This window comes from Thamnophis elegans, chromosome 10 (genome assembly GCF_009769535.1).
Source record: "Thamnophis elegans isolate rThaEle1 chromosome 10, rThaEle1.pri, whole genome shotgun sequence".
Lineage (NCBI taxonomy): Eukaryota > Metazoa > Chordata > Lepidosauria > Squamata > Colubridae > Thamnophis > Thamnophis elegans.
Window position 1 is genome coordinate 32,960,057 of NC_045550.1, and position 22,711 is coordinate 32,982,767.

General features: G+C 36.9%; 1 protein-coding gene across 3 annotated transcripts in view; it reads left to right on the forward strand.

Moving 5' to 3' along the window:
- The window catches only part of HDLBP (high density lipoprotein binding protein), a 62,038-nt gene that overhangs the window by 16,055 nt on the left and 23,272 nt on the right, over nt 1-22,711 (forward strand). For all 3 annotated transcript variants that reach the window (XR_004256058.1, XR_004256057.1, XM_032225217.1), the window contains exons 2-12: nt 9,688-9,752; nt 10,940-11,052; nt 12,404-12,555; nt 13,099-13,314; nt 16,093-16,299; nt 17,901-18,116; nt 18,698-18,904; nt 19,390-19,497; nt 20,222-20,326; nt 20,764-20,842; nt 21,239-21,378. Coding sequence is in view for 1 of the 3 variants with exons in the window: in XM_032225217.1 (XP_032081108.1) it covers nt 10,977-11,052; nt 12,404-12,555; nt 13,099-13,314; nt 16,093-16,299; nt 17,901-18,116; nt 18,698-18,904; nt 19,390-19,497; nt 20,222-20,326; nt 20,764-20,842; nt 21,239-21,378 (1,506 nt within the window). In the remaining 2 variants the exon portion in view is untranslated. The remainder of the gene's footprint in view (nt 1-9,687; nt 9,753-10,939; nt 11,053-12,403; nt 12,556-13,098; nt 13,315-16,092; nt 16,300-17,900; nt 18,117-18,697; nt 18,905-19,389; nt 19,498-20,221; nt 20,327-20,763; nt 20,843-21,238; nt 21,379-22,711) is intronic.

A 22,711-nucleotide genomic window follows, 5' to 3' on the forward strand; every position in this document is an offset into this window, starting at 1 on the left:
ACTAGATGATGTCATGGAAGAGCAACAAGCTTCACTGGAAAGATTGAAATCAATTTCAGTGTGGATTTTTTTAAAAAAATGAAATATTGAATATACAAATGAAAGAAACTTGTTAAAGTTGTCAACAATTTTGTGAGAAGAGGCAGTGAGAATATAAAGAGTGACCTGCCTAAACTTTTTATATATGATGTACAAAGGGGACCTATTAAAGCTGTCAAAGTTTTTGTGAGAAGAGTTAAGATAAACATGAAAAGAAAGCAGATACTAGGATATTATCTGAGGGAATTAAATATTTTTTGGGAAAGGATTAGAATATAAAGTTGATTTATTTGACCAAGGTTAAAATAGATAGGTTGCTATCGCTAGTAATATTTGATTGATTTCTGATAAGACTGGGGTGATATTTTAAAGATTCTGTTTATGTATGAGAGATTAGATAGGGGATGGAGAATTCAGTTGTTAAATTTTAAGTTATCTGATTAATAAATATAAAAGGAAAGATTTAAATTAGTTTATTAGATACAGCTTGTAATAGTTCTGTTGTTTTTTCTGATAACCCTTAATGGACTTTTGCTGATTAAGATGGAGTGATGCTTTAAAGATCTGTTTGCATACCATGTATGAGATGGTTTGTTGTATCATAAGACATGGTGATAAGTTTATTTATGTAATTGTATCCCAGCTTTATTATTTTTATAAATAACTCAAGGCAGTGAAAATACGTAACACTCCTTTCTATTCCAATTCTCTCCGCAAAAACACTTGCTGGGAACAAAGGATGAAGCTATTTTCTTTTTTATTTTTATTCTTTTTCTCCATTTTTAATTTTTATCTTTTATACTTTGTATTATTTTTTATCTGTACAAAATTTAATAAAAAGTTTATGAAAGTATTGGAATTTGAGGTGGAATTTGATGCTTTAGAACAAGTGTCCCCAATCCCTAGGCCTAGGGCTAGGATGTGACCATTGGGAATTGGGCTGTGCAAGCAGCGGGCAAGTGTGTGAGGCTGCTTTTGCACAAGTGGCAAGTGAACATGCAAAACCATCACCTCTCCTTCGCCACCGCTAGTCTGGAAAGGTTGGGGACCACTGGTTTAAAAGAGGGAGCTGTGTGCTTCAGTTTTACAGTCTATTCTTGTTCCTTGAGTTTGTTTAACAAGGCAATACTTATGTTCAAAATGTTGAACATAAATAATGCCTTGTTTACTTATTGAATTCACATCTCACTGATACAATAATTTTTTAAATATTTGATTTCAATAGAACTTTCCAAATTGTTGAATTGGCAAATACTGAGGTTATATCTTTGTTTATTTATTTGATTGATTGATTAATTGATTGCCTGCCTATCTTACTACAGGGTAACTCTGGGTGGCTAACAGTATTAAAAGGATAACATTAATACAATGTATAAATAATACGAACAAAGTACAATAAAAATAAATATAAAAATATAAACACTCTAACCAAAGATTGGAAGAAGGGAGTAGGATAAGCTGAGGGGGAAGTACCGTATATACTCGAGTATAGGTCGATCCGAATATAAGCCGAGGCACCTAATTTTACCACAAAAAACTGGAAAAGTTATTGACTCGAGTATAAGCCTAGGGTGGGAAATGCAGCAGCTACCGGTAAATTTCAAAAATAAAAATAGATACCAATAATGTTTTTGAATATTTATTTCAAAGAAAAACAGTAAACTAGCTCTGTAAGTGGAAAAGAGGGTCAATAAAAACAATATGGTATCAACAATAACTTTAAAAGTACAAAAACCTTAGCTCATTCAGCAACCAAGCTAAAACACAAGAGTTAAAATCCTTCAAAACTCATAGGCTCATAATATACATCCTACCAGTGTCCTGCCTGTGCCCATTGAATATACAACCTGCCCTGTGTCCATTAATTACAGCCTGCCATTGCCCATTGAATAACATATACAGCCTGCCTGTGCCCATTAAATATACAGTAGCCATTGTAAAAATTTGCTCTGGATAACAAATTATTATCACACAATACCGGTGTATTCAATGAAATACTTCACTCACCTCATGATTAAGGTGACCAGATTTTCAGATTGGTAAAGAGGGACACCTTTGACTGGGGGGGGGGAGGGAGCTGGCCGCGGCGGTTACTGCCAGCCCACGGCCTTGCTAGGGACGTCTGGTCACCTTAATTATACACATCCTCTCTCTCTCTATTCACTATGTCACGGCACACTAGTGTGCCACGGCACAGTGGTTGAAAAACACTGGTCTAAGAGACAACATGCACTGCAACAGAAGGAGTGTTCCCATAAAGCTAAGGTTTTCAGGACCTACAATTTTACCATCCAAAACAAGAGTGTCAGCATCGGTGTGCACAGAGTATAAGGACATCCCAGCAGCTCTCCCATTCATTCCCCAAAGGATTCCCAATGACCCCATAAACCATTTTTACCATGTTCACACTCTTCCCTACCTATAAATACACACAGTGCTACAGTAATGCTAAGGGTCAGCAACTGTCACAAGGGCTTATAGACAAAACAGCTGAAAGAAAGGGGATCCGAGGTCAAGTCTGACTACCCCCAAAATGATGAATCAGCAGATTATCTGTTTGGGTCCCCCTTTTTCCTTTCCTCCCCTTAACCCTAGTTAGCTCCCATTCCTTTTTTTGTGTGTGTGTCTGTGTGTGTGCAGAGCATACTTATGGGTGACCTCATGTTGATGAGTCAGCAGTGTCTGGACTCTGCACACAGAAGGCTGCAGCCAGCAGATACAAGGGGGTAATTCAGTCCACCTCATCCCTTTGTAAAACACCCCCCACCCCCAGCCGCTCTGTGAAACACCCCCCACCCCCAGCCGCTCCTCAGCCCCACCCGTTCCCAGACACCTGATGAGTCAGCACTACTTTCCCAGATGGGGACAGCGCACCCAACGCTTAGGTAGTCCGAGAAGAAGCGGGGAAGGGCCCCACTTCTTCTTCTTTCCACCCCACCTCCGCAGAAGGAAAACTCAAAGCATCACGGCGATCCCGGGAAAAAGAGGCGAGCCGGGAAGCGGCGGCATTTCTCTCTCTCTCTCTCTCCCTCTCTTTGCCGCGACCTGCCGCCGGCGGGCAACAAGGACGGCCACCCACGCCGCAGATCCACGTCCAGCAGGGAGGAGAAGGAGGGAAACCCACCCACCTGTCAGCCACGGGAGAAAGGAAGTCGGCGAGCGGAGGAAAAGACGGGGGAAAAGGAAGCTCGGCGGGTGAAATGCGGTCCCCGCCAGGATCTCACCTCGCCCTCTTAGCCTCCCCACCCTTGACACACATGCACGCACACGCACCCTCCGCCTAGCCCGCCAGAACATTCCCGGGTGGGAACAGCCGGGGGTGGGGGGAAGAGAGAGAGAGAGAGACGCGATCGCGTTCCCGGCAGTCCAGAGCAGGAGGCGCTTTTTTCCAAAAATAAACACAGTGGATCATCTATCTCAGTGTTTCTCCACCTTGGAGACTTGAAAGTGTGTGGACTTCAACTCCCAGAATTCTGGGAGTTGAAGTCCACATATTTTCAAGTCTTCAAGGTGGAGAAACACTGATCTATCTAATTAATATAATTAGTTATAATTAGTTGGGAGGGAAAAGCGCTTGGTGCAAAGAAGGACTTTCTTTCAACCAGCGGAACCCCCTGGCGCAATCGGGCTGCGATTGGCGGCCGTCCTTGCTACAATCCGCGCCGAGCTCTGATGAGGGGGAAATTAGATTCCGGCTGATGCGGCAGGGGCTGCGCTGGTGGGGACAGGTGGAGGGGATGGGACTTGGAGTCCTACCATCTTGGCGAGTGGGGAGTCTCATCCCACCCCGCCCCGCCCGTCCCCGCCAGCGCAGCCAGGCTGCGATCGGCGGCCGTCCTTGCTACAATCCGCGCCGCCCGCCTCATCAATGGGGTAAAGTCCTTACGTCCAGCTCTGATGCGGGCGTAAGGAAAGTCCTCTCTTTCCCCCTCATCAGAACACAAGCCCGGGAAGCGAGTGGAAGTTCTCTGCGCGACTGAAACGGAAGCCACGGCAGGAGAGTGAGGCTGCTGCCGGCCATTTCACCTCGCGCAGAGAACTTCCACTGGGTCCCGAAATGGAGGAGAAAAAGGGGCGCCCCTTTTTCTCCTCCATTTGGGCAAATTTTTCACTGACTCGAGTATAAGCCGAGGCAGCTTTTTTCAGCCCAAAAAGTGGGCTGAAAAACTCGGCCTATACTCGAGTATATACGGTAAGATCAGAGATGGGTTTCTGCTGGTTCGCCCCAGATCAGATGAACCGGTAGTGGCGGCAACAGTAGGCTCTGCCCACCCACCCAGACACTTCTGCATATGCGCAGAAGTGGCGCATGAGCACGCACTCACAAGCAAATCAGTAGTAAAATAAATTGAAACCCACCACTGGGTGGGATCTGTTATTAATCTGCCAATAATAAATTTAATTGGCTGACTCTTGATTCCTCTGTCTTTACATCCTTTAAAGATTGCTCTGAAGCCATTAGTATCTATGAATTATTTTCATATTTGAACAAATAATAGAAACCTTATGTTACGTTTGTGGTTGAGGTAGGATTCAACACATATGGGGATCTCAGATGGAAGTCAAGTATGTGCAGTTTTGACTTTTATTGGACATTGTTAGTCTATAATGAGTTTTATCAAGTTTATTTAGCCATTTTTAATATATTCAACCTAATGGGTTTTGGGCAGTGCACAGTAAATATGTAAAAAAAAAAAGATTAAAGCAATCATATTCCTGACTGAATTCATACAACACTAGGTCATAAACAAAGTTTATAAACCACAGGGTCTAGTTTCATACACTAAAGTAAACCAAATAAACATTGCAATTCATCTGAATAGTTTTAATATCTCATCTGCTGTTTTTGAGAACTAAACCAGAAGCACCTTTCTTCCTTGAATGAAGATGCCTTTATCCTGGCGGAGAGCCCTGTCTGCTCTTTTGTTTATCTTTAACCATTGTTCTTTTGATCATGCATAGTACTTTAGAAAATGATTTCTTGGAAAAGAAAGGTTATGCCTATGGATGTTTGCAATCTAAATTGAATTTTAATGTACTACTTTTATTTTAAATGTTTGAGAATTTTGCTTTGATCATCCAAAATAGGTGTGTTAAACTTTAAAGAAGGGATGCTGAAATTATGTAAGATCCTGGGATTTCTTTTTTCAGTGTAAGGTTTCTTGTTGAGTTTATAATGATAAATCATTTTATATGAAAAGTAAAAAATGTATAAATAGCAGAAATAGATGATGAGAGAGTAAAATGCACCATGGTCCCTTAAAGAACTCTAACTAGGATTGTGGACTATAGCTCTATTTCTTTAAAAAAACATATTCAACATATTTAAAATGTATTGAATAAAATCTACCCTATTTGAGATCTAGAAAGTATTATATTTTTTATAGACTGTGTTCAATAGTCCTTGCTTTTTTGAAAGTGTGAGGTTGTGATCTTTGTGACTTAACCTAAGGATCTGAAAAAATGTGTTCTATGTTTCTTGGATATTTGATTTTGTAGAATTAATACAAAACCAGATCATTGTTCCGTTTGATCTGGTAAAGCTTCAAAGTATAGCTGTGCACTGTTTTAGGTTTTTTTTATACTGCATTTAATTACACATAATATTAGCCTAGCCATTTAAAATAAATTAAAATAGCACATAATTTGCCTTGCTCTTTAAAAATGCTGACCCTATTAAAATTCTAAATAATGGTTAAAGGTGTATGTTTAGTTTTGTGTTTTGAGCACAAATCATTCTAACTAAAATAAGTCTCTTCATTGAGGTCATTACTAAACAGCATTGTAATATCTTTTTGTGTGGGTTACAATTTTTTTTCTTTAGAATTACTACATTTTAAGCTTCTTACAGATTCTTTTCACATTTTTAAAGGCTCCAGTGCATAAATCCTCCAGCTCCCTTTGAAATGTTTGCTATCTAATGTCCAGTTATTCGTCTCTTTAATATTTTTATTAGTTCACTTTTCTACAATCTAGTATCCCTCTGGGTTTTTTAGGCTACTATGTTCGTCATCTTTGATTAGCTATCATGCTGCTTTGAAATAGATTAGAGTTACATTTTAAAACATTCTGAAGCTAATCAGGTTGGGAAAAGCTGTATGCTTTCTCTTGAACTTAACTGCTCTGTCATGTTTTCCTCATGCAATTTTAGACATAGAAAATTCAATGCAGACTATATTTGAAGATTGCACACAATGGCTGCTTCAACTTCAGTGCCTTCTTCTATCTTTCATCATTAAAAGCTATCCTCTCCATAAGAATCAGTTGGGTTCTTTATTTAAGGAGTTTGTTCTGTAAATCAGGAAAAAAGTAAGGTTATGATCATTTTTTGTTCAACTGCCCTGAATAAGACAAAAATATATTCTGGTAAGATATTTTATGCCACATTCCTTTTGACTTTTATGATAGTATAGTTCTATTTGTTTCAATATGACTTTCATAAAAGAATATTATATTTAACTCTACCTTTAGTGTCTAACTTTCTAATAGTTACTCTATATTTGGAGAAACAAGGAAAATAAGTGAGTTGCTTATGTTGTTTCGGAGCTATGTAGTCCAGGGGTGGGTTCCTGAAGTGGTTAGTACTGATTCGCTGCCAGTTAGTACCGGTTCGCTCACTTCGCATGCACCAGCCACACATTGATTAAAAATGCTCTGCACATGCACAGAACCATGCTGGAAATGGCAGAAGACACCGGAGAACTGGTTCAGCGGCATGTCGGGCCTGGGTTGCTGCCGGTTCTGTGACCAAGGCCTGAATTCTACTACCGGTTCGGCTGAACCGGCAGCAACCCACCTCTGATGTAGTCCCAGAATTTGACCAGCCACCTGCTGACATGATCTCAGTTTCTGACCCTTTGAATAGTTCCTTTTCTGCTGATTAATGTAAAGAAACAAAACTCAAATCCACTCTGATATTGTATATGTATAAAAGCCCAGTTTATTTGGATATTTAGCTTCTACACAAGATACGCATCTTTGCAATGTTTTAAATTAATTTTGTTGTAACCTTTTTATTGCTAAATTCTTTCATCCATAATACCAAAATACAGATAGATAGTTGATTGCATATAACAAGTTAGAAAAGAGTAAAGGTGAAATGTCAAGGCTTTTTAACTGTTTCAGCCATTTTAATAGCCAGGATTGTGGTGAAATGTATAGGTAGTCCTTGATTTAAAACAGTTCATTTAGTGACCGTTGAAAGTTACAACAACATTGAAAAAAGTGACTTAGGACTGTTTTTCACACTTACGACCATTACAGCATCCCCATGGTCACGTGATCAAAATTCAGATGCTTGGCAACTGATTGATGACAAATGTTTCATTTATCCAGAGAAATTTGGGGCTCAATTGTGGTCGTAAGTTGAGAACTACCTGTAGTCTGGAGTCTCAGGAGGAAGGGGTTCTTTCCTAGAGGGCAAAGAGACAAAGGCGCTTGAAATGTTTGGTGGGCAGGAAGAGAACAAGTAAAATTGACTTTGTTAAAAGCAAGATAAAGTGGTATGGGGCTAGTTCATATGATTAACGTTAAACTATAGATGTTATTTGTAGTAACTCTTAATGGACTTTTGCTGATTAGGATGATGAGGCTTTAAAATTTCTATATAGATATGAAATATGGAAGAAGAGATCTTACGTTTCAATATCAGAGAAAATGTAATTACTGAATTTGTATTTGTTGTTGTGATGAGTATCGATGTTTTATACACACACACACATATTCTTTTAAAATTTGTTTACACTTATTTTTTATTTTTATATTTTTCTTAGTTTTTTGTTTTTTATCTTTGTAACTATAAACTTTAATAAAATTATAAAATATACAGTTAGTTTAATTAAGATTTGCACATGAGCTTATGTTATTCTAATTGTGCCTCCAGTTAAATAAACTATCTACTATTTCTGAATAGAGTACAGTATAATCTTTGCTTGAAGGCATGCGAGTATTCCTTTACAGTACCTCAGCCAATAAACATACTGTATTTCTTTCTTTTGATAGAATAGATAAATGAATAAGTAATTATTTTCCCTTACTGAACCCAGATTCTGCTTTTAATATTCTTCTTTCTTTGGGACATTCCTATTTCTCCAACATTCTTTAATTTATATTAGACAAATTTAACAACTTCCCCATATTTTCCAAAACAGTATAAAGTGGAATGTACAGTTATTCACCTGTCACATATGTAAGACAAGATGAAACAAAAGGCTGAAAATTTGGAGGTTTAGAGCAGTGGTCTCCAACCTTGGCAACTTTAAGACTTGTGGACTTCAATTTCCAGAGTTCCTCAGCCAGCAAAGCTGGCTGAGGAACTCTGGGAGTTGAAATCCACAGGTCTTAAAGTTGCCAAGGTTGGAGACCACTGATTTAGAGTACTGGAATGGCTAGTTATTCATTTGACATGCACAACTGGCTAACTCTGGTAAGAGTTGCCTTTGATCTTTTTCTCACATTAATTGTGCATTACAAGAATAGCCTATACCTATGTAACTCTCAGGTGCATCTTTGGATTTCAAGTTCCTAATTTATTTGCAGCCCTTTCATGTGACTCCAGTCTTCCTCTTCATTGTCTGTTTTCCATTTTTTTAAATCCCATTTTAAATTTTTACAGAGCAGACTGTTTAGGTTTTCCTTTGTTTCCCTTTGTTTTCCATTTTGTGATTCTAATAGTTTTCATTTATGTAGAAATCTAGGGGGGGTGTTGTCATTGAAATATTCAGCCCAGTTTTTTTGCTTTGCTTTCCCAATGTTCTGTCCTTAGCCGGTGGTTCATTGTTCAAAATTCTTTTGCAAAGGAGCACCAGAAGATGATTTGCCTTGAGAAACATTCTACAGATAGTCCTTGGCTTATGACTAAATGCTTAATATATGTTTGAAGTTAAGAAAGCTTGGAAAGGGGAGGTATATGACCTGTAAAGCACCTCCAACCATAGCAAAATGTCACACTTTCAGTCCCTTATCATCACATGATTGCAATCTGGGTACTTGGCAACCTGTTGATTTATGACCAAATGTTTCTCAGTCATATGATTGCAATTTGTAATCTTCCCTGAAAAAGATTGAAATTAATTTCAGTGTGGATATAAACAAACATACAAAATATCAGGTATACAAATGAAAGTGACTTGTTAAAGTTGTCGGCGATTTTGTGAGAAAAGACAGTGAGAATATGAAGAGTGACCTGCCTAAACTCTACTTAAGATTTACAAAAGGGTTTTGTTAAAGTTGTCAAAGGTTCTGTGAGAAGAGATAAAATAACTCTGTTGAGGATGGAAACCTAAGGAATCCTATTTTATACCTCTCTTAAGTATGATTCAGAACTATTTATAAACAACTTTCGGTTTCAGTTGCTCAATCCGTCCCACATACAAGTTTCAACGAATACTCATTTAAATTAACTCTGAAAAGCTAAACCTTTGGCAGGATTTTAAAACCATGGGGCATTGAAATGTCCATTAACAAATATGGCTCCCTGTCTCGTGTTTGGGCAGAATTACTCTTGTTTAAAAAACCGATCATAGATAATGAACAGTGAATGTGATAGTGTGTCTCAACTTTATTTAACTAGTTTTCAGGCTAATTACTTTGTGTTATTGCACATGTAATAATATTACCAAAACTGGATATCTTTGTTCTCTCAAACAGAAGCTGGCAGGCTGAAAAACAGACAGTGCACAGGACGGACTTTCTGGCTACTGACCGTTTAGCTGGTAAGTTTACAGATCTCTGCTAAAATGATTCTCAGACTTTGGTCTAACAACCCTTCCAACTATTGGCCTTAGTAGTATCTATTGATTCTTTATGGAGTCCACAAGATGTTTATGTAATCTGCCAATTACCATGGTAGGATATTTATCACATCTTTGTTATGTTCAAACCAATAAAGTTTGCATTCATGCAACTCATCTTTGCACAGAACTGGACAATTTTAAAAACAATTTCTAGGCTGCTTTTTAAGGACAGCAAATATAATATGTTCAATTAAAGAAAAAATCTTACCTACTAGGACTTACCTTTCCAGGCTTCATGTGAACTTATTCACATATGTACATGCACAGATTTTTTTTATTATATAGTAGGACAGATGTTTGTGGTCAAACTCCATTCTCATGCCCTACTTCCAGAATTCATTCTCTATCTAATTTGTTTGCTTGAGTCTGGCAGTTTCAATGCGTATAGCTCATCCATGTCCAGAAATAATACTATGATATTCCCTCAAAATAAATCAGAAAAATTGGGCAATCCACCATACAGAGTCTGTTTGTATAATGTAATATATTGTATAATTGGATCCATAATATTTTTCTATGGCCATTCCTATCTTGATCACTCTCTAGGTTTGTGGATTTATGTTGCATGGTCAATTTTATCACTGAGAATTCTGCGAGTACATAAATGTGAAAAATGCCAGGGTAGGAAGATACTAATTATAGTAGACATTCCAAAGAGGTACTGATTTTATCTGAATGTAGAATATTTTGTTAAGCTAAAAACCCAATATTTGTTAATGTAAAAACAATTGCAGGTGTTATTGCAGCTCTGTATCTTGGAATTTGGACCCAGTAGGAAGAAAAAAATGATAGCAACTCTCTGTTAACAACAGAAAAAAATGCTATGTTGTTGTTGTAAAAATAAGACCAATTAAAAATTAAACAGTGTTTTCATTGTGTCAGTCTTTTATTTAATAATCTATGAAAGCTACTACTGTATTGATAAATTATGTTGTGGTTGAAGACTTCCTTTGTTTCCTCAACCAAGGTCAATTGTACATTTTTAAAAGGAGTGGCTAAAATTGTTCCTGTTTTATAATGTATTTTCCTATTTTCTGTTTCTTTCCTTTTTTAATGTCACTATACTAGGAGTTATCATGACAATTTCTCTTTTTTCCTACCATCAGTGGCATACCCGGATTGTGTGTGAGTTGGAAACCAACCATGAGCTCCGTGGCAGTTTTGACCCAGGAAAGTTTTGCTGAACATCGCAGTGGCCTTGCTCAGCAGCAAGTGAAAGGTAAAAAAGCAAAACAAGGTTATTACAAAATCCCATGTGACAACAGCTGCACAGAAATATTATTTTGCTGCTATTTAATTGTTTTGTTACTTGCAGGAGGATGGTTGAGATTTTTTGTTCTTTGATTCTGCAGAGACTATAATAATATAAAGGTTAAGAAGCTCTTGGAGCATGTTAGATAATCTATAGATACCATTTTTTTTCAATTTTGCCAAGCTATTTTTAGAAACATCTATGCATTATACTCTTCATTCATTTTTTTCTCTATATTGAATTTACATGCTGCCCATCTCATTATCAAACATGACATTGGGAAACTTGTAATTTTAAAATATATACTATTTATATATTTTAGACCATTCTTTTCAAACAATGGTCTCCAGATATTGGACTACAGATTCCACTATCTGCTATGCTGCTAGTACGACAATGTCGGATGGAAAGACCAAGCTGGGGAAGGTTTCTGTTGACAGTATAGCTTGAGGCAAAAGTAAAGGATAGAGACCCTCATTTTAATGAAGTTATTTGCCAAAATTATCTTCAGGCATTTTCAAGTTGCCATTCACAGTACCCATAGTACTGAGTTCAGAAAGGCATTATGTAGGGTAAAATGTGTCTTATTTCTTATTATATTTAATATTATGTTTCTTATTATATTTAATTGTTTTTAGTACAATAACATCAGTTCTTTATCCAGAGAATAAAAAAACGTAAAAAGTTGCATTCCAACTGTATAGCATAAAATAAAGGACTGTGTAAATAAAATAACACTGAATTTAAGAATCCATCACTGTTTGTGCACATTTGTAGTTAAGTATCAGATAAATCTGTGCTTGGTGTAGAACAGATCAATACAAAAATGGGAATATAAAATATCAACAACTCAAACAAGAAAAATGTTAATCTTCTTATCCTTTTGATTAATAACAGTCTGAGGTCTACTATAGAACTACTGAGTGTTTGGAATTAATTCTCATCTATGGCAGTTTTGATATTATAGGAAATTGATTTGGTCATTATTTATAACCTGCATATTAAGATACTGTCAGGCCAAAATAAGTACCAGTTATAGGTATAAGATTTATCTTGATGGGATAAACTCTAGTTATCTGTAAAACATATTGTCCTTATCTGCTGATAGGCAGACATTATTATTGATGGATTAGTAAATAGAAAACCACTTGATTTCAATTTGGTGTTTTTCAGTAATGAATTTTCCCCCCCCCCAATTTTTAACTAACAAATTAAGAATATTGTATTTTAACAGTCAGATGGTGGAAGAAGAAATAGTATAGTCTGTTGACCATTGTCTATAAAATCATTCTTTGTTTCCTTGCTTTTGCCACTGTAGTTACAGCTTTAAATGCTGAAGAAGAGAATGATCCTCCAACATACAAAGATGCCTTCCCCCCTCTCCCTGAGAAAGCTTGTTTGGAGCCAGCCCAGGAACCTGCTGGTGCCTGGAGTAAAATCCGACCAATCAAGGCTTCTGTTATCACTCAGGTCAGTACAAAGAACGTTTTCTCCCTTTCAATGTCAAACCCAGTTCACACATTTAGAAAAATGTCCTTCAGGATGCTCTTAGTCACCTATCTCATTGTGGGAGAGAAAATGTAAACAGAAGAACTGTTTGAGTACGTCTAAGGCCTTTCCCTGAAATATGCCAACAGATAAATGTTATGCAGTTCTGGAGAATTCTGTAATTATAAAGTGAGGGATCTTGATCCCTTTAAGTAAATAACATGTTCTCTCAAATTAAATGCTACAACATTTCCATGCTAATGCATTAAATATATATAGAAAAGCTAGCCTTATAAAATAAACTGAAAATGTAAATGTATTTTTTGAGTGGGATGGAATAGGTTCCTGTATTTATGCAGTATTTTTCCCCAGAAATTCAGTCCTGTAAATATAAATGAATTCAACAGAATTTTCTGTTTAAGATTCTAACAAAAATATTTGTTGCAGAACTGGCTGCAAATTGAGAGAGGGAACATGTCCTTTTAGAAATTTCAAATTGAAAAAACATTTGTTTCACATGAGCAGGTATTCCATGTGCCACTAGAAGAGAGGAAGTACAAGGATATGAACCAGTTTGGGGAAGGAGAGCAAGCCAAAATCTGTTTAGACATCATGCAGAAGACAGGAGCTCACCTGGAGCTATCTCTTGCAAAAGATCAGGGATTATCAATAATGGTCTCTGGCAAGCTTGAAGCAGTGATGAAGGCTCGGAAGGAAATTGTAGCTCGGCTTCAGACCCAGGTGAGTGATTTGATTCTCCTTATGATGTTATACTGCAATGGAGATTTAAAGGCCAATTGAGCCAATATTTTATGAACCAATTCATATAGTACTGTAGAGCAGGGGTCCCCAATTCCCAGGCTGTGGATTGGTACCTGTTTGTGGCCTATTAGGAACCAGGCCCTGCAAACAAGGAAATTTCATCTGTGCATGCACGAAATCTAGATAGCATGTGATCCATGGAAAAATTGTTTTCCACAAAACAATTTGGTTCCCTGTGCCCAAAAGGTTGGGGACCACTACTATAGAGTTCTTAATGCTTTCTGGGCTTAGTTATTTTCTTGGAGATGTCGTATGAAATGTCTGCAAGAAAACAGCCAAGCTCAGAGAGCATCAAGAATTCCACAGTTCAACCTTGAGCTACAAATATTCTCTTTTATTGGTTTCATATGTACTGCATCTTAAGAGCCCAAAAGGAAAGCTTAAAGAATGCCAGATTTACCATAAAATAAAGTTCAAATATTTCTTCATTCCATAGCTTTATTTTTGGCCATATACCTTACTGGGGGCCAGCACAGCAAGTGATAGGTTTTGAAAGCATGAATTTAGTGATAGTTATTGAAGAATAGTTGGCTTTTTTAGGATATTCTGTATAGTTTTTTATAGTAAAAGCTGATCTTTTGAGGGGTGCCAACTTTTCTCCTCTGAAAATCGGTGCATACAATGTGTCTTTTTTGTTAAAGTTGGCAAAATGTACTGCTTTTGTCAAAATTTAGAAGAAAACGATTTCAACAGTAGTCAGAGCTATCTGTATGCATTATTCTTTTTTCTCTTGGAAACTGAAAGGTGGATCAGATTCTCTGTATTGCTTTGAGAAAGGTATTGCTTCTATTATAGGTGCCATTATAGAATGCTTGTTAGAGATTTTATCCTAAAATATTGCCAAAATTGGGGGAGGATATACTTTGAAACATTTAATTTGTTATGTATTACCAAATTATCTTATTTAATTATTCATAGTGGTAGTTGTAAGTATTTAGGGTTTTTTCTGGTTGTTTAGAAAAGATTAAACAAGGAAATAGTCATCATAGAGGTTTAAAAATCCAAGAATGATATGAAAAGGAAATTGCTTCTGTCCTTCTTCCCTTAGAATCCTGGAAGTCTCTTAGTGAGAGATAAATTCAAATGAAAAAAATGTACACAGAATACATAAATAACTTCCTCCTACAAATTACAACCGTGGGGCTGTCTGATTCCATGAGAACCTCACCCCCTGTCTATATTAACAACTGCTAACCCCATATCTTGAAATTTTTTACCTTTTGGAATATTATATTATTTTTATAATTTTAAAACTTTAATTCTGATTTTAATTTTAATGCTAATTGTTTATACATTGATTATATTGTACAGAATCCCTGTCTGAAGGAGATGATGGGTTAAGAAATGTGTCACAAAAATAAGTTTTTTGGTTAAATAAAAATTCCATATGCAAATATATTAAATCTTGCAATTTTCAGTATCACTAACTTTGAATGTTAATTAAAAAAAACTGTTGTAAATCAAGGATTACCTGTATTGGATGGGCAAATTCAGCTTAGAGATAAGAGTCTTGATTGTACCAGGGACACAAGCCATAAAAGAGCCAAGGTGGCGCAGTGGTTAAATGCAGCACTGCAGGCTACTGCTAGATCAGCAGGTCAGCGGTTCAAATCTCACCGGCTCAGGGTTGACTCAGCCTTCCATCCTTCCGAGGTGGGTAAAATGAGGACCCAGATTGTTGGGGGCAATATGCTGACTCTCTGTAAACCGCTTAGAGAGGCCTGAAAGGCCTATGAAGCGGTATATAAGTCCACTGCTATTGCTATTGCTATAAAAGACATCATAGGTAATAGCAAGTAACCAGCACTTTGATTGTTCCTGAAAATGCTTGGTTAGCTAGTGAAATGACCAAATAAGTGCTATTCCTCCACAGGTCTGACTTTCATTTGTCCTATTCATAATAATAACCTATAAAGTTTATGTTGGAATTTATCACTTTGAGTAGAAGACAGACGATGGATGGATGGATGGATGGATGGATGGATGGATGGATGGATGGATGGATGGATAGAGACAGATAGGCAGCTGGTAGGCAAGCAAGCAGATATCAGTGTTGTGTTAGAAATAGTGTTATGAATGCATTTGAGTATTGTATTTTTCAGACTACAAGACACACCGGAGTATAAGACGCACCAGGTTTTCAAAGAGGAAAACAAAATAAAATAATTTTTGCTGCACTCTGTAGGTCTCCCAAACCCTCTGCAAGCCCTGTTTTTGGCAAAAACAGGACGTACGTGGTGAGATTTCGGGAGGCCAAAAATGGCTGTATTCGGTGTATAAAATGCACTGACATTTCCACCCCCTTTTAGACGGGAAAAAGTGTGTCTTATACTCCGATAAGTACGGTAAGTCAGTGACTAAATATATACAGTATATGAGAGGGCAGGGCAGGATTTTGATTTATTCTAAAGTGTGGGGAAATAATGCAACATGCAGGTTCCCTCCTAGTTACTTTAAGTGTCTCAGTTTTGTTTCTGGGCAATATATGAGCAAACCCTATGTCCCTTATGTTTGTTTATAGTGGTGAAATTTGACAAATATTCTTTTCCATTGCTAATCTATAATATTGAAAGAGACATTTTCTCCTATCTTACCACAGTTAAAAGAAAAATTCTATACCAAATTGGTTGGTGAAATGCATCTGTATTGTTGAATTAAATGTGTGGTTTCACTTTAGTGAATGCTCTTTTTTTATAGGCTTCAGCAACAGTTGCCATTCCCAAAGAACATCATCGCTTTGTCATCGGAAAAAATGGAGAGAAGTTACAGGACCTTGAGCTCAAAACTGCCACAAAAATTCAGATCCCCCGCCCGGATGACCCCAGCAACCAGATCAAGATCACTGGCACCAAGGAAGGGATTGAGAAAGCTCGACACGAGATCCTTTTGATTTCTGCTGAGCAGGTAAACTGTATTTTTAGTTCTGTAATTGCTGAAGGAATTCTAAAAACATTAGCTCAAATAATCCTTTTTATAAGGGAACATTCCTTAGGCCGTGCTGGAGTTCATCCAGACTTACGTTGAGCAGTTAATTGTTTGAAAAGTACTTCGCAAATTTCACTGTTTTAGACAGATACTGTTTGTCACAAGAGTATTGCTAGTTTAATGTTTGTGACAGTTTATAATCCTTTGACTATCTAAAATCAAATTCTGTTAAAATTCATTAAAATTATTTCTGATATGCCTACTGGGGATTAAATATTTAAATGATTTACATACAAAGTATATAATAAGATGTAATATAATATTTCTCTTAGAAGGGAAAACAATATAAAAGGTGATTCTGAAAATATGGCCATTTGCCCTCTTCATATATTGATGACTGCTGAAATTTCCTATCGTAGTTACAATTCTCCTTTGCCCCAGATTTTTCTAACAATATTTTTTATGCATGCATTTACAGTGTTTTCATGATCACATCCATAATTTCAATCGCCACAAATATCACGATGTGGCAAGCAATGTTGTTAATGAATTATCATGCAGGTAGTTCTCAACTTAAGACCATAATAGAATCTGCCCATCACAATCATAAAATGGGTCACCCATATTGACCTGATTTAAGAACATTTTTGTGGCAGCTCTTAAGCGATTGCCATGGTAATAAAGCAGCCATCGTGATCATAAAGCATACAACTGGTTCACTATGGGTCGTTTTAGTCAAAAGCCAGAAATAAATTCTGGTTTTCAGAAAAACCAGAATGTAAACCACAGTCACCTCATGGTGGGATGTAGCAAACAGACATAAATATGAGCCAGATACCAAGCACCCTGCATGTGATCATGTGATCACAGGGGTAGGCCAGCTGTCGAAACTTTGAAACCACGTCATACTGTAAGTACATCCAGGGAGGTCTTGAAACCATTGCTAAGTAAGTCAAGGACTATTTATTTTATTAGATTTTTATCTGGCCTACATTACTTTATAGGTAACTGAAGGCAGTGAACATAAATAAATAGTCCTTCTTTCTCCTATTTTCCCCACAATAATCCTGTGAGGTGGGCTGGGCTGAGAGATAGTGACTGACCCAAAGTCACCTATCTAGCTTTTATGCCTCTGCTGGGAGAAGAACTCATAGACTTCTGGTTTCTAGGCCAACACCTTAACATTATACCAAACCGGCTCTCAGTCTAACTTGCTACATAATCACAAAATATTTGGTTTATGTGGATTGTTAAACTTGATCACGTATTAAATTATATTGAATCATATGATTTTATTGCATCATTGTCACCTCAAGTTTATTCTATTTCTTCTTTGTTTTTAATTCATTTTGTCTTAAAGATTATTTCTCCAGCAATTCTGACAAGTTTAGCAAGGTTGCTCATACAACAACCCCCCTCCACCAGTCATTCCTAGAACAGATACTTTCTGATAAAGTGAAATAAAGTTTCAAAATGAGGATCTACTATAGTAGGAGACACATGGAGAAGCCTCACATTCTTTTCTTGTAGTACTGTAGTGTGTATTGTATATATGTATAAAATGTTATTTTATTTTCCAGGATAAACGTGCAGTAGAGAGGCTTGAGTTGGAGAAAGTATACCATCCTTTTATTGCTGGTCCTTTTAACAAGCTAGTGAGTGAAATCATGCAGGAGACTGGAACACGCATAAATATCCCACCACCCAGCGTTAACAGAACTGAGATAGTCTTCACTGGAGAGAAGGAGCAGCTGGCCCAAGCGGTAGCTCGTGTTAAAAAGATCTATGAGGAGAAGGTACGATCTTTCATGGGGTCTGCATAAAGACATATCTTTCATTTTAATTAACTTCAAACACTTGTATTACAAGTGAGAACATAGGGCTATTTCTTTCCCCCGCTACAATATTTGGTACACTGATACACAAGAAATAGCGCAAAGATCATGATAGTGGTGTTGCATAGTGGATAGCTGTTGCATCAGGATTGGAGAAATAAGTGAGTGAGGGAGATGTGATGAGCTATAGCTTGGGGTTTGACTTCCATTCAAAATGGCCAATTCAACCACCAAAAATAAGCTCTCTGAAGTACATGCAGAAAGAGAGTCCAAACTTTTTGGTCTGCCTGTTCTGACATGATTGATCACAAACTTGCAGCTCTAGCAAATACAATGCAGTTCCAGCGTCAAATAAACCATGGCTTCCTGTGGTAGACTATGGCTTTTCATTTGTAAAGCATATATATATCAAAGGCTTGTAGGGTGCCTGCCCTTTTTGGAGCCTATTTGGGCAAACTTTTCTCTGCTCTTTAATCTGTAGCTCCCTTAATTCATTGCCTTTTCAAGTAACTTGTCATTTCCTGCCTGATACTTTCCCACAGAAAAAGAAGACTACCACCATTGCTGTGGAGGTGAAGAAGTCCCAGCATAAGTATGTCATCGGCCCCAAAGGGAACTCCCTGCAGGAGATCTTGGAGAAAACTGGAGTCTCGGTTGAAATCCCTCCCACTGATAGCAGCTCAGAGACTGTGATACTGCGTGGCGAACCTGAAAAGCTTGGGCAGGCATTGACTGAAGTTTATGCCAAGGTATTGAGAGTGCCACTCAACAAGGCCTTTCTTTTATGGACAACTGATTAACATTGATTAATTAGACTTTTATAAAAAAATAAATTTCTAACCTATAAGAATACAAATAATGTGTTCAGCAATAAGATTTCTCCAAGCCCTATACAAAATATGGGATAATAGTTGAAATCAATCATGTGGTCAGTTGCCTGTGGTTTATGTAGCAGACTATTTTGCCTCTGAACATGTCAGCCACAATTGCCAGCAAAATGTCAGGAAATGTTTTCTCTAGACCATATTCAGTAAACCCTGAAGCCTAACACTGGCCAGTTGTGTGATAATTTTATTATTGTGATGTATGAAGGCTGGAGCATCATGTTTGGAGTGAATTTCAGAAGTCAAGATTATTGGATTGAAAAGAAATTCTCGATATCAGTATCAGTTGGTATAAATATGTACTGCTTATGGAATGATAAATTTCTTCATACCAGCTATGTCTTTTATAGGCGAACAGTTTCACAGTCTCCTCTGTCTCAGCCCCCTCTTGGCTTCATCGTTTCATCATTGGCAAGAAGGGGCAAAACTTGGCCAAAATCACACAACAAATGCCAAAGGTATGAGTAGTTTAAGAGGTGTACATACTTATGTTTTGTACAACTGATGCCAAATTTATTGAGAAAATACTTGACAAAATGTTCAACCCCCCCCCCCCCCAAGAAAATAGAGAAAAATGAGGTAAACTGCAAAGTTTTGGAAAATATTTATTTAGGACAACTTGTCTGCTGTGAGCAGTAGAGAGAATAAACAGCAGGACTTGTTGACAGCAAGACTGAAAATGAGAAAATAGATTTCTTTTGTTGCATCTTCCCATTTTAATAAAGATAGAAGCACTTAGGCATTTGAAAAATCAAAGCACTTCATCAGGACCAAATTGAAGTTAATAAAATAGCAGTTAAAACAAGCTATTTTCATTGAAAAGTGGGATTTTTTTTAGCCAATACTTATATTGCAATTAGGGAGAGAATTCCACAGAGAGGGTGTCAGCACTAGGAAAATTCTATTCCAGATGGTTTCTCATTTCTTCTTTAAAAGCATGGGTATGTAAATGGGGTCTTAATGCTTTAACTTTTGGTAGTTGCTTAAATTTCATTTTTCAGTTGGTGTCTACATAATATTTTGTCTGTGAGGCTATTTGAGTTGCCATCTTTAAAAATGACAACAAAGTCTTTTAGATGTTTCTGGTTGCAGATTAGGAGAAACAAAAAGCACAGATTAATTTGTTTGCTATTAACTGAATTGTCTTTCATTCTGATGCTGAATTGTTTCTATTTTTAAAAGGTTCATATAGAATTCACTGAAGGGGAAGATAAAATCACTCTGGAAGGACCCACAGAAGATGTGAACGTGGCTCAAGACCAGATTGAGATCATGGTCAAGGATCTGGTGAGTTGAGAAGCCATAACATCTAGGTTTAGCAAGTGGAAAATAGTAAAACCTATCAATACATCTTGAAAACAATTACTCCTGTTAGAATAAAAATGATATTTTGAATATTGTAGCAAAGTAAGATCACTCTGTGCAGTGGGATTTTCAGCTAGTGGTATATGTGCTTATGTCTGCAGTCCTGGAGACAAAAAAGTAACTCTTAAGCTTTTCAGTGCATGGCCGAAAGGAGAGTAAAAAGGGCTTTATGAGAACAAGTTCTGAATAAGCAAAGTAGCTCAAAAGATATAGTATATACTAATGCTTGAATTAATTTAGCTGAACATGTGAATTTAATAATGATTACTTAACTATATAGGTTGATATTGCTGCTATGGTTTTTTTTTGGAGTAGAGGGTTACAATTTCCATAATTTTGATTAAATTCTGCTTTTGCAGATTAATCGGATGGATTTTGCAGAAATCAACATAGATCACAAATTCCACAGACACCTCATTGGAAAGAGCGGAGCTAATAGTGAGTTAAATGTTATTTAGGTCTCTAGAAGTGAACTGTCCTAGATAATTGATTATATATTTGGCAAGTGTAATGAGGGACCTTTATAAAGCAATCATTTGTAATTAAAATAATTTGATATAGAGAATAAACATTTTGGAAAAAGGTATTTTAGAAACATCTTTTTTCCCTCTTGCATCTCTGTTATTTTCTTCTCTTAAACAGTACGTTTTCAATAGTCTTTAAAAACCTTTACATTTATTAAACATTAAAGCCTTTCTACCTTATTCTCTATGAATATATATTGCCTTAGAACAATAGTAACCCTTAAACATCCCTTGTTGTAAAACCCAGAAATCTTGGGTGTAGCATTTTTGCAATACAAAGTGGTGCTACTAACTTTCGCTTAATTTGCAGTCAACAGAATTAAGGATCAGTATAAAGTATCTGTGCGGATCCCTCCAGACAATGAGAAAAGTAATCTCATCAGAATAGAAGGAGACCCTCAGGGAGTTCAAGAGGCCAAGAGAGAGCTGTTGGACCTTGCATCACGTATGGTGAGAAGGAAGAGAAAGTTCATTGTTATTGAGGATTTTTGTTAGTCTTTAGTACACATGCATAGTATACAGCATGCTTAACTAGGTCAGATGAACCCCTAACAACTCTGTTCACACAGCAAGCTACCTGATCTTTGTTAACTTTGATTTAGTTTTGGGTGGAAGGATTAATATTTTGGTTATTTTGGGATTTATTGTAGTATTGGTAGTCAAAAGTGGATAAATTCAGAGGGCAAAAGTGCATTGTGTAACCACAGCCATACATTCTATACCTGAATAATAAAAAGGTTGTCAGCATTCCAAATATCATGCAGAATTAAATCAGAGTCCAAGGCAGAGCTATCCTTAAAGTTCCAATTTAATAAAACAGACATGTTGGCAACAAACTGGAAAATCCTAATTCTGAAAACTTCCTGGTTTCCACCCAGTTGGAAATTCATGATTTTATCCCCACATCCATAAATCCATCACATGGTCCAATCTTCTTCACCCAGCTGGTTCTGGTCAGGTGCAGAGGTGCGGAGACAAAAGATGACCTTGGGCTTCTAGACAGGAATGACAACAACACATTCCACAATTCTACTCCTTTCTATTCCCCCTCCAATTACTAATGAAACAGTATAGGAAAATAATAAAGTGTGTGGCAGGCCAAAAATCCTAAAAGGAATATAACTGCAGGTCTGACAAAGATGTTATGAAAGTGTCCATTGTCTAAACAAGATATGGTAAAGTCTCAGTTTAGGGAGGGATTGTCTGTTAAATCATGGTTCCCTTACATGTTTAATTATTATTAAACAGATAAACTCTGATCGAAAAGACAATACTGGATACTACTAAAATTCTCATGTCTATAACCTTTAACTGAATAAAACTGTGTACCGCAGGGCAACACTTTTCCAACCAAAATACATCAAATGGGTTAACTTAATGCAGAATAACTTAATGCAGAATGCATTCAAGATCCAGAACCCATCACTCTCATGGAATTGAAATTTGGCAAATTTTACAAAACATTTTATGACATAAAAATTATCATAGAGTATTTTGTGACCTAATATAAAATTTCATAAAATATTTCCTATGCTCAACTCCTCATGTTTGACTATGCTATACAGATCAATACGTGCTACTTTCAAAGCAGATATATCTCTAAATATCGCCCTGATGTTTAAAGAATTTTTCAAATACATTAGAATCTCTGCCATTGTTTGAAGGCATTAAGGAATCTGGTAAGGAAATATCTCTGAAACAATGACCCAGCAGGTAATGGGTTGTCTAGTTATATTAAAAATTTGCAAAATGGGGTTCTGTTCAGCCAAGGGTTTACTGTGCT